Source organism: Sinocyclocheilus grahami, unplaced genomic scaffold (assembly GCF_001515645.1).
Source record: "Sinocyclocheilus grahami isolate Dianchi unplaced genomic scaffold, SAMN03320097.WGS_v1.1 scaffold1028.1, whole genome shotgun sequence".
Lineage (NCBI taxonomy): Eukaryota > Metazoa > Chordata > Actinopteri > Cypriniformes > Cyprinidae > Sinocyclocheilus > Sinocyclocheilus grahami.
In genome coordinates this window covers 119219-131681 of record NW_015506207.1, presented here as the reverse complement: position 1 = coordinate 131681, position 12463 = coordinate 119219, and the positions used below count along the sequence as shown (strand labels likewise).

At 37.8% G+C, this 12463-nt stretch overlaps 1 protein-coding gene and 1 long non-coding RNA gene across 2 annotated transcripts in view; one reads left to right on the top strand and one right to left on the bottom strand.

The window, feature by feature from the left end:
* LOC107565805 (uncharacterized) overlaps nucleotides 1-12463 on the top strand; it is a 23880-nt gene that overhangs the window by 7630 nt on the left and 3787 nt on the right. Inside the window, exon 2 of the long non-coding RNA XR_001606425.1 lies at nucleotides 10518-10522. This is a non-coding gene — a long non-coding RNA (uncharacterized lncRNA). The remainder of the gene's footprint in view (nucleotides 1-10517; nucleotides 10523-12463) is intronic.
* LOC107565804 (legumain-like) overlaps nucleotides 8487-12463 on the bottom strand; it is a 9333-nt gene continuing 5356 nt past the window's right edge. The window contains exons 8-14 of the mRNA XM_016251084.1: nucleotides 10957-11023; nucleotides 10767-10885; nucleotides 10595-10684; nucleotides 10234-10437; nucleotides 9247-9402; nucleotides 9052-9119; nucleotides 8487-8937 (exon numbers count right to left, since the gene is read on the bottom strand). Of these exons, the coding sequence (XP_016106570.1) occupies nucleotides 8886-8937; nucleotides 9052-9119; nucleotides 9247-9402; nucleotides 10234-10437; nucleotides 10595-10684; nucleotides 10767-10885; nucleotides 10957-11023 (756 nt within the window). The 3' untranslated portion in view covers nucleotides 8487-8885. The remainder of the gene's footprint in view (nucleotides 8938-9051; nucleotides 9120-9246; nucleotides 9403-10233; nucleotides 10438-10594; nucleotides 10685-10766; nucleotides 10886-10956; nucleotides 11024-12463) is intronic.

Here is a 12463-nt window from a genome sequence, read left to right as displayed (position 1 = left end):
TTTTTTTCCCCCCCCCCCCCCCCCGTTATAAAAAAATCAAGTGGGCTCCCCCAAAGTCCACGGTATAGTTCGAACACTGGGTGGGACCATTTAATCAGTCACTTAATTAACTCCTTAACTTTAACTCTTTGAGGACTTGGACAAGCAGCATCATTGAAGAAAAGAGGAACGCCTGGGCCCATATTTATCAGGCCTCTAAAAATTAGTGATGGGAAACCCGAGGCTTTATGAACAATTTGAGGCTTTCGTTAAATTGTGCCAGAAAAAGGTTCATTACTCGAAGCTTTTAACACAATGTGCATTGGTAACATCTGGTGGTCAGACTAGTTTTCTCCACCATATCTATCAAATCAAAGGCTGCTTGATGTCATTTCCAAGAGGTCCTGGCTGCAGCCTGCAGCACGATGACGTAGCTGGACTATATCCACTACGTAGTGCATATTTTACGCACGTGCGCTGTAGTAGGTCTCGAATAATTTCATATTTTTATTTACATTTTATCATTTTGCAGATGCTTTTATCCACAGCGACTTAGTCTAACGACTTGGTCTAAGTGAAGTCTAACGCAGTACATGTAGCGTTTTTGACCTACATTACAGTACAATGTAAAAACTTTAATGTCTAAATTCATCCGCGATGTTTTCATCTATACCGGCAACTTCAAAGCTTTATTTAATTATTAATTTTTTGAATAGCCCGCATTTCATATGTTATCGCCAGGATGCACATCAATGCTGTATCTATTATTATAAGGATACAACAAGCACTGTAACATGACTGATATGCAGACGTTGCACTGTAAATAGCTAATTATTAAGATATACTTCTGTCGTGACAACAAATTCCTCTTATGTGAAAACATACCTGGCAATAAAGCTCATTCTGATTCTGATTCATCACTCTAGCAGAGTTAGCCTAAATGCTTTTTGATTCTATCCGTCATGTTTATTTAAATTTAATTGGGGATATTATATTAATGCCGATCCATTTTGTTTATTTAGATTTTATATTATTCTAATATAGCTAGAGAGAGAGAGAGAGAATGGATGAGTTATGTCTTTAGCTATTTATAATTGGTATATCTATCTCCAGGGATTTCACTTGCATATAGGCCTAACACACAAAAAAAGAAATGGTCATCTTTGTGTTAATATGCCTTGTCCCCGACCGTGTGTGGATTTATTTGCTGGACATGGGATTAACTGTAAAAACCCGGTATAACCCGGGTACGGGTCTATCGGCTATACAGAACCCAACTGACTGGATTGTTTTTCTTCTTTTTATTTTTATATGGTATAAAAATAAATAAAGTTTGAATACACTACTAGTTTAAAATCACAGTATAATATAATTTGTGTAAGCCTATGAAACACACCTAGGCCTATATCTCGTAATAATTACAGTTTAATTTACATTAAATACTAGCTTCAATGACAGCCCCACTTTGCGCATGCGCATTAAAGTCCAATACTGCGCATGCTCATAAGCGTCTCGTTGCAGCATGCGGTGGACATCCAACCCGGCCCACATCCAAGTGTGACGTCAAAAACCACGCCCAAGTCAAGTCAAGTCACCTTTATTTATATAGCGCTTTTAACAATACAGATTGTGACAAAGCAACTGAACAGCATTAATTAGGAAAATAGTGTCAATAATGCAAAGTGACAATAGTAAACACTCAGTCATCAGGGCAGTTATTTGAGAATTGGCTTACTAGTCATATGGTGCGTAGCGTCCTGGAGATGCTGTCCGACAGGAGTTCCGCTCCGACTCCGAAGCCTAGGACGCTCCCAGAAAAGATTCCAATTATTAACAAAGAGCAGTTTCTGTTCTTTACACCATGACAATAACCATTACCTTCGGCTAACGTAGCACGGACGTGCCGGACGATGGAGTCTCCGATGATCACTCCGTCTCGCGGAGGGGAGCGAAGAGGTTAAGGGTGGAGGTCTCGAAGACCGGAGGCGGCAGAGGGGGAGAGGTCATCACCCAGGGCCTGGCTCGCGTCTTCCGTGGCGGATGCTGCACCCAGGGTCCGTGATGTCCTGGCGCCGGAGTGAAGGACATCTGGGAAGATCGCGTCCTGGGTGCACCGGGCCTGTGCAGAGAAACACACAAAGTAGAGGTGGTGGGAGAGTTAGCAGCGTGCTGTATTCTTACCTCGGACTTGTGAGCGTCAGCCTGGGATGTTTCCAGCGCGGCTCTCCGCGCTCTCAGCTGGGTCTGCTTTGTTACCAGGTCCCGGATCTGCTTCTCCACGGCCTCCAGCTCGACCTGCACCGAATGCAGCTCGAACGTGTCCTCACCTGCACTCAAAGGTAGACACACATCCGCCATTAAAGCAAGTAACAGTGCGTAAAACAATGGTAATGTGTGTGAATAGAGTATTAGTAATGTAAGCGAGATTAGCGGCAACCACGCTGGCGATGCTAGCGAGCTATATGCTAATAGCGGACTCGGAAAGTCAAAAATAGAACTAGTGATAACAAGGCGCTCTGATTGTTTTTGTTGTAGAATACGATAGGGGATATATTCACACGTTATAGAACTGAAAAGGATGGTGTATAAAATTGATTTTAAGATAAAAAATTAGACGACAAAGAATTAACTGGACGGAGCTCAAACTCAAAACACAGGGCAGCAACAAACAGGAAGTGACGTAATAAAGAAATTATTACATCATGTCCAAATGCGTCACAGTCTCATTCATTTTGAAACAAGAAAAAGCATCGATAAGAAGATAAGTCGTATTGTTTGCCAACTGTTAAAAAAGAAGTTGTTGTTTGCCGTGTCGGTAGGTAAAATAAAAATCTTTGGTCTTTACCAAGACTTAAGACATTGACAACTTTAAGAATGTGTGCATGTGCAAAATCAACAGTTAGACATGCTTAATATGTGTTTTGAACTTCACTTAGGCGTGTTATTACTTAGCTAGCAACATATATACACATCTATATATATATGGGTGTATGTGTGAAAGAGAGAGAGAGTGGGTGAGTGTTGTTATGTTCATTCAGCATTCATTTTATGTTGTAAGAACATAAGAATCAGTGTGTGTGAGTGTGTGTGTGTGTGTGTGTGTGTGTGTGTATGTATAGATACACACTGATCACAGTACCCTTGCACAGTAACTTGGTTAAGCATCTTCATCATTTCACCATGTCTTGCTGGATAATGTATGTGACAAATTATCTTTGTATCGTTCCATATTAATGGAAAGATCACATAATGATTGTCAATGTTTGCTTGTCATGTTTTACAGCATTCTACACATTTTCGGTCCAAGCCTGATGCAGAGCAGTTCTGCCGGGACGAGGGGTCCCTGCCGCAGTTTCACCAGTAAAGAAAACTACTCATTACAATTCACTTGGAGGACCACACAAGACATGCAGTAGTGCATGGAGGTATGGTGAGAGCATTTCTCTAGATATTGATTGATTTTTTGTAGTTTAAAATCATAAATATGTTTGTATGTAGAATGATGAGGTAAATACGTTTCTAGTGGACACACATATCTCCTAACACAGATGTATTCTCTATTTTTAACAGGAGCACCAAGAGCACATAAAGTGGACGTTTGTAAGAGACATTGACTCAGTGTAGTGCTGGATACAGAGTCACCGTGGGTTATTCTGTGGGGAGGTGACAGGGCCTGCGTTTCTCCAGATGGACAGTACAAATCAGCAGAATGCCATCAAAGACTACCTGGGGGAGAAACGGATGAAGCAAGAGATGTCTTTTTGTTCATCTTTGAGTATCTGGAGGAGCTGGGCATATTCATATCAAATTGTCTTGATGAACAAGCCCTAAACGTCCATGGCATATTCTGTGAATAATCTATCAGAGCAAGCAATCTCTCTGTGTAGCATATGTATGTGTGTGTACTGCATTTCAAGAACTGTTTATCTAATCATTCAACTGTTTATTCAACTGCTCAGACTTTATGATAGCTGGGACATATTTTTGTTAAACATACACTACCAGTCAAAAGTTTTTGAACAGTAAGATCTTTAAATGTTTTTTAAAGAAGTATCTTCTGCTCACCAAGCCTGGATTTATTTGATAAAAAACTGTAATATTTTTTTATATTTTTACTATTTAAAATAACTGTTTTCTATTTGAATGTATTTTCAAATGTAATTTATCCCGTGATTTTAAATGTGAATTTTTTAGCATCATTTCTCCAATCACATGATCCTTCAGAAACCATTCTAGTATTCTGATTTAAAGGGTGCTTTCACACTTGGTTCGATTGTTTGGTCCGAACCCGAGTTTGATTGCTCCCCCCTCTCCTTGCCCCCGCTGGACTGTGTTCACATTATATTATTTGCGTCCGAACCACGGTTCGTTTGCGTCATCAAGCCAGCAGCTGTTTACCCCGTTGCTTAGTAATGATGGCGCAGGAGAAGGCGGCAAAATGCGTAGCATTGCTCTCTTCAATTTTATATTTATGTTTTTGAACCATTGGTTTGTTTCCAAAGCTTCAGTACATAACCGCACTTACGTCTGCCTTACGAATGTGCTGCAAATGCTCTAAAGTACTCTGAAGGTGAACAGAAATTAGATATACAGCTCTCTGCTTGCAGCGCGTCACGCTCGTCAGGAAAGTGAGTGAAACACACATTTTTATCAAATAATACGTCATTAATAGCGGTTCACTTCCGTGATTTGGTACGACTGCGTTCACATCAGCAGCGAACCGTACCGGAGTTCACATGAACCGATCCCCAGACCACCCTTTTTAAGTAGACTCGGGTACGGTTCGCGGGTGCGCACTCGAGTTCGGAAGACCACGTTCACATCATCTGAACGAACCGAACTCTGACGTCAATCGAACCCGGGTGCGCACCAAAAGTGCTAGTGTGAAAGCACCCTACTGCTCAAAAGACATTATTTCTTTGATGAATAGAAAGTTCAGAAGAACACCATTTATCTGAAATAGAAATTATAGAATGATAGACTTTTATTTAACAAGGATGCTTTAAAATGATCAAAAGTGATGATAAAGACAAAAGATTTCTTTCTCAAAAAAAATTAAAATAAAATATATATACAGTATACTGACTCCAAGCTTTTAAATGGTAGAGTGTATAATGTTACAAAAGCCTTTTATTTCACATAAATGCTGACCTTTGGATCTTTCTATTCATCAAATAAATTACAGTTTAAAGTATATTTAAACAGAAAGCAGTTATTTTAAATATTACAAATATGTCACAATATTACTGCTTTTGCTGTACTTTGGATCAAATAAATGCAGGCTTGGTGAACAGAAGAGACTTCTTTAAGAAACATTACAAATCTTACTGTTCAAAAACTGTTGACTGGTAGTATATATTTTTGTAAAATTTAAAATGTAATTATTTTTGTAAAATAATACATATAAAAAGACCCAATAAAGCAATGGATGTCTTTTTTATTTATTCATCTTTAAGTATGAGAACCCGGACACATTTCATAGTTGTGTTGATGAACAAGCCCTGAAGGTCAATGTCATGTTACTTACTGTACAGTATATAATTGTTATGATTTGTTATGTTTGTATATTAATTTGTTTGTGTTTCCCACTAGATCTCGTTGACGGAAGTATAAAAGGCGATGTCGCATCTGTTTTCGAGAGGAGGCTGGGCTGGGCTGGGTTTGTGTGCCTCTTTGAAATGAGTGTAGCTTTAAGTATGCTTGCTTTGTTAGCGTTTATGTTGTTGATTTGTCTTATTCTTTATTTTACCCCATGTATTTAGGTTTGTTATGTCCGTGCTCTTTGCTTATATGTTGGGAAGAGAGCAGTATAAGATGTCACGTGACATACATTGCGCTTCATGTAGTTTATTTTGATGTATTAGTTATTAGTTTAGGAGTGTTGCCACCCGCTGTAAGTTTTGGTTTAGTAGTTAGAGTAGTTAAGTTAGAGCGTGCGAGTAGCACGCTGAAGATGTTTTGAATTTTATTTTGATTATTTTAGGTTAGATTTAAATTCTTTAGTTATCAAAGCAAGCAATCTCTATTCAGCCTATGTGTGTGTCGCCTACTGCACGTGGAGAACTGTTGATTCTGTCATTCAAATGCTAACACTATGATAAGTGGAACACATCTTTAGAAAATTAAATGACAATTATAAATGAATGAAAATGTGTTAAGCATTTTTACTTTTACAACACCAAAATCTAATTATCCCCTTTAAATTTGATACATTTCAAATTTGTCTCAGGTAGGTCAAAATCGATCGTAATAAATGTTAATTTATCTAATTATATAAATGAACAAGGTAAGGTTTAAAGGCTTTTTTTAATCAACAATTTGCCTTATTTAATCAATGCAAGGTTTTACAGACTGTTATGATGACGAAATCAGCTCAGTATATTAGACATATTAAATATACTGTTTATAAGATTTAAGTTGTGCCATTTTAGCTAACATTTACAAAAATAAGAAAACGTGTATTAGTAAAACGAAGGACAACATTATTTTATTATAAAATTGTTTAGAGGTTTACTTCCGGGTTTCGATGGGGAAATCACAAGGTGACGTATTTGATATGGGCGTGACTTTCGACGTCACACTCAAACATGGGCGGGGTTGTATGTCCACCGCAGGCTGCAGCGAGCCCTACTTGCAATTTGCCTACCTTAGCTGTAATTCACAGGCGGGGATTATGCTAATTGTGAATGAACTGCACGAGCGCCCTATTTATGAATGATTGGAATTCATTAACAAGCCCATGTTTAACTATCAAATCTGATGTGTACGCAGCGTTTGTGAATCTGGAGGAGAGTTTTCGGGAAGGTCTGTTTTACTTTACTCAGTTACTCAGAATTTACTCCTATAATTACGAATGTTTCATGAATGAGGACCAATTTGACTTATATCAACCAATCACAGTTCTTACCTCAACCCTCATAATACCTCCTAAAAGCAGAGAGCTATGATGTTCACATGAATGTTGTTCTAGGAAACACAACCAGAAAAGCATTTCATGCAAATAACATTCGGGTTTTTATTTTTTTGTGAACCAACTACACAGGTTTGGCGGGGTTTGGCACACGAATTTTCAGGTTTTACATGCAATAACTGTTTGACATTAAGTCATGTATTCAAAGTTTACAACTGCTTTCACCTAAACAGCTAGAAGTGTCTGCTAAATGAATAAATGATGAATGAATAATGAAACCTAAGCCCAACAACAGCAAATAAATGGGCTCAGCTAACCATCACTGAAGGTGTTTTCCTTTTATACATCATCATCATACAGTACATATTATTAGGCAATTAACGCAGCATGCAGAAGAGAGATCTGTCATTGTTGATGGGCCTGATCGATGACACAAGGCATCTTCCTCATGCCAGTGTTTCACTTCATTTGTTTCAGTGCATGCTTGTCTTACATTGCCTGAGTGCATTCTCAACATCCCCTGAAAATGAAGTACTGTAGTACTGTAGGTGTACAAGCATTTAATGATGCAGCCATGCAGTCTAATGGGCTTTGTTACGTAGCTGCTGCTGCATTTGTTATTATCTAAACATACTTGAAAGTGCCTCTGATCCAGGTTTTAAAATGAAGCGTGTCAATCAGCAATACAGCACATACACTTCTGATCGCAGAGAGCACAGAGTGAGCAAACGGGCATTTGTAGAAAGAGAGATGGCTAGTATTCTGCCCGAAAGGAAAAGTGCTGAGGATCATCGCTGTAAAAAGTGTAACTATCAGGCAAGAGCTGGGACCCATGCTACTATTGTAGTTTTTCCTGCAAAGACACGTCAGGACTCACTGATATTGTCTGAAAAAGAGGTTGCTTTGATTTAGCTGGATATGTGAATAGCATTGGTTTTGTTGTTTCACAGAAGTAAGAGATGCTTTAGATGTAGTAACAGAGCAGTTTTGAGTGTCATCGGGCATCTGAAGCTGCTGTGATGCTTGCATATACCTGTACTCATGTCGTTTCTGCATTTGTTTGCTCATTTGCATTACTTTGCTAGGCCTTAGCTATGATTAAGGCACATCCATTTCATGGCTGTGTTGCATCGCATGTTTGTTATTTTGAGGGAGGGCAGAGAAATAAAGGTAGTGGCATGTTTTTGTAGGAGTGTTTGTTTGGGTATCAATTTCAAATATCACGAGCACTTCTCATAAATCCCTTACTTTAAACAGGTTTTAAGCCTCTTAGGGCACCGTGATAAATCTCTGTACGCATATGTATTGAGTAAACTCAGATTTACCTCACCTGGATTATTTAATTATTAGTAAATCCTTTTGTTGAAGCACAGCCAAACATCCTGATCAAGTATGCACTGCTATGAGAATTGTTTGTCATATTTCTGTGCCTTCAAGAAATAGACAAAAATAAAAATAAAACTCTGTCACCATTTATTCACCCTCATGTGGTTCGAAACCTGACTCTCTTTTGCAGAACACAAAGGAAGATATTTTGAGAAATGTCTATGACATGAGGGCGAATAAATAATAAAAGACTTTTCATTTTTGGGCATTGGTTGACAGAATCACTTTGAAATACATAATCTATCTTTTTGAATGTTTTCAGCGTTTGGTAGATGAACACTAGTTTCTGAGATCCAAAAGTGAACAAAAGGTACGGCACCAGCTATACAGTATTTATACGGTTCCATCTGTATTCCATTTGACTTTGTAGATAGAACCTTTTTGTTTTCTAAAACAAGTCCCACAATGTACACAGCATGAAGAAAAATCATCACAATGTAAATAAGTCACAGAATAAGAATATGTGAATAACTCAATTTTGACACAAATGTCAGACTGCACTTTCTACTTTTAACCAAAGTTATTATCTACGAGCAACTTTCATCAGTTTCACATATTATAAGGAAGAGATTGGTCTAAATTTCATACGCTCTTCTTAAGGATGTTGTTATTACTTTAGGAACATCCTTCTCCTGGAGACTGCTGTTATGACCTCTATGATCCTGTAACAGAAAAAACAATTTAGCAATTCAAGAGGACATGTAAGATCAAATGTAAGTTAATGCAGACTGTAACAATGAACTAAACGATGCTGAATAGTGTTGTGATGAACGCACCTCTCTGCTTCAACTCCACGTGCACAGAGACGAGCAAATACATGCGTGTGTGACAAGGCCATCTGAAACTGTGTGAGACAGAGTTAGTTAGACAGACAGAGAGAGAACATACACGCATAAAGCCAATACATGAGAAGTACAGAGAGTCTGTCATCTTCATGCTATAAATGAAATATTCTTTGCAGTGTTGTTCACCTCTTCCTCGTGCCAGTCAAAACAGGTTGTCCTGAAATGCTCAGCTACAGTCTTGAACGCATGTAAATCCATCTGAGAATAATCTTCATCCAAAGCATCCTCAAGTGCAAAGTACCGACTGATAGCTTCAACTGTTCTCTCAATTTTAGCTTTAGTCTGGAAGATAAAGATTCATGTATTATTCTGATAAATACATAATCCTGATACCAAAACATCCTTTAATTCAACATTATAGGATATTCAAGCTGCACAATCAGCGGGTTAAAGATAAAACACTTAGAAACACGAAAATAACAAAAACAACAGCTTAAATTTGTACTGGCTTAAAGTCACAAATATGTCTGTGGAAGAGGTAAATGGGCTTTACATGCACAGCAGCAAGCTTTCTATGGCACTGTGAGAACCGCAGCTGGTTTTCTCTGCTTATGCTTTTCTTATCTGATAGGGCTATTGAATATGAAGAAAACAAATATAGATACTTGGCTTTTCTGTCTCAATGAAGCAAACATGTGCATGTGGGTTGTGTCTCTCTCTCTCTCGATATCTGATAACTGCATGTACAGGCTCAAACAACGGCTTGAGATGAGATGCGTGAGAAATTAGTCCTACCGACACCAACGTTTCAGGACAAATACCTTACAAATGTCTTGAGGTTTAGCCAAGTAACGGTTCCTTTCTTCTGCTGGTAGCTCAAAATAATACTGGCTGGACATAGTTTTAACCTGCTAGCTAAATGTCATTTACTTGTTTATTTAGCTAGTTATCAGAAATAATCTCTACTCTACAAGGACTCTTGTTCGTGATTCTTTGCAGAAGTCTACCGGAAGTTAAGTTTGGGCCTAACATTTGTTTATGTTGTTGTCGTTGAAACCATCTTTTGGTTTGATATTTTTGTGACTGGATTTTTGTCATCCAGTAACACACAGCTATTGTAGAACATCTGTGCTTGACATGTTAGTTACATATATGATGTACTGTATTACAAACCTGATGAAGAGTTTGATGTTTTCTGATCAGATGTTGTTTTTTGTCTTCATCAGTTTCTGTTTTAATTCGATGCTCCAAGATTTTGAATGGCACTTCATTGTTAGAGGTCAAATGAGTTAATGCAAGCCCCTCAGCTCTTGTCTCGCCCTGAACTCTTGGAGGGGTGTTATTCACAAACTCTCTGATCAGATGCTCACGCACTGTCTAAAGAAAAGTCAAAAGAAAAACTCTAGAAACTAGAAAATACAACACTGATGGAATCCAAATATATAACCTTGTATGAGTGACAGTTACGAGAAAGTGAATTTAGTGTTTTATTTATTAATGCATGCTGTGTGAATGCTGTGTGAAGTGTTTTTACCATGTCCCCAAAACAGCAGGAGAGAGATTTCCGCATCATTTCCTGAAGATAACTAAACTGATCCCGCAATGTGTTATTAGCAAGGTCATTCTGAGAAATACAAACATTTTTATTTATAGTCTTATTTGTTAGCATAATTCTATTTTTGACCCAAATCACGCTAAAGACAAACCGCTTCAGTGTAGTACATCCAAAGAGCTGAGAATTCATCAGAGAGAAAGGTGTTCCTCACACGGTCAAAATAACAGGCATGACTGCTCTCATCTGCTCTCGCTGCAGTCACTGCGTACACTAGAAAACACAGTGTGTATTTATACAATATATATGATTTCATCATAGTTTAATATAATTCCCCTTCTTACCATGAACGTTGTGGGGGAGTTTGGTGAACATCGATCCGGATCGACAGGATTCCATGTATATCACCATCTGCACCACATTAAAACAAAAAACACCGTTGGAGAGCTATTGAGAGCTGTAATAAAAGCTCATTTGGAAGGAAACAGTATATTTATTACTTTGCGTTTTCAAATGGTATAAAGTAAGAAAGTATAAATACTCTGTAAATGTACTTCGGTAGATATCTTAGAAATTTGAACTTTCTGTAGTATTTAAATTTATTACAATCTCTATTTTGCTACATTTTTATACCAAATACCTTTTGCTCCACACATAAGCATCTCTCGTTACTATGATTTTTTAGCTTGTTTTATTATTCTGCAAAAAGAGAACAGTGCGCATGCCAGAGCTGGAAATAAATGAGGGATTGCATTGCCTGTTGACCATTTCAACTAATTGCGAACATTTCTGTTAAGCGCATTAATGAACTGGCCAATCAGGGGCAGAAGAGTTTTGTTCAAATTTGTCATGACAACAATGTGATTGTGTAGACACAATGCAAAAGTTTTATGCATACAGTTTTTAAGCCTTGGTGTATAAATATACACCAAGGCTTGCTAAGTGTTTTATTCCTTTTAGTGTGAATGTGTTAGCCTTAAGAATATCTATAAACTACTGTGCATCTGTGTAACTGGCTCTTCCTCCTGCAGAAGCCCTTCTGTGTTGAATGACCTTCTTGCAAGAATAAAAGATCAAAGACAGCTTTCTGTGTTGGTTTCAGCCTCACCTCTAATAGGTTCAATAGAGTTCTTCTACAACATTTGGCTGTGTAGCCTATAAGAATATGGTCTTTTAAAGTATTCTAATAACATGATTACAATATTAAGGGCAATAATAAACAACAATGACTTTGTTTTCATTTCGCAGCCCTCTGTAATGGGTGCCTGTTTTTTATATTTATGACCTCTGATAGGCTTACTTCTACAGTGACCGGGAGATGACATGTTCGGTTCACTTAGTTTTGTTGTGGCCACGTCATAATAACTCGTGGGAACGTGATAATATGATCAGCAATATGAAAAATATGTTGAGGGAATGACATATTTTTCTATGGCCACGAGTTTAATGCGTAACAAACCTGCGTGACCATAGCATAGATTATCAGAGATCAATATTATCAGATAAAACGTTTTTATTAACATTAAATATTTAATTTAACATCTGTATATTATTATTATTAACTTATTAGGCTATATTTTTATATTTATTGTTATATATGCTTATTTCTCCTTTCAATTTGTGTATCGCTTTCCCTAGTTAAAGGGATAGTTCACCCAAAAATGAAAATGTGATGTTTATCTGCTTACCACGGGCATCTACTTATACATATCTCTGTCTACTATGCCAGAGCATGTACACGCGTCACGCACAGGCTGTTGTGAACGCGAATCAGAGCTCAAAAACTACATAAATACTGTTCAGTTTCTTGCACATACATATCGTTTCGTGTCTTTACACATCAGTGTATCG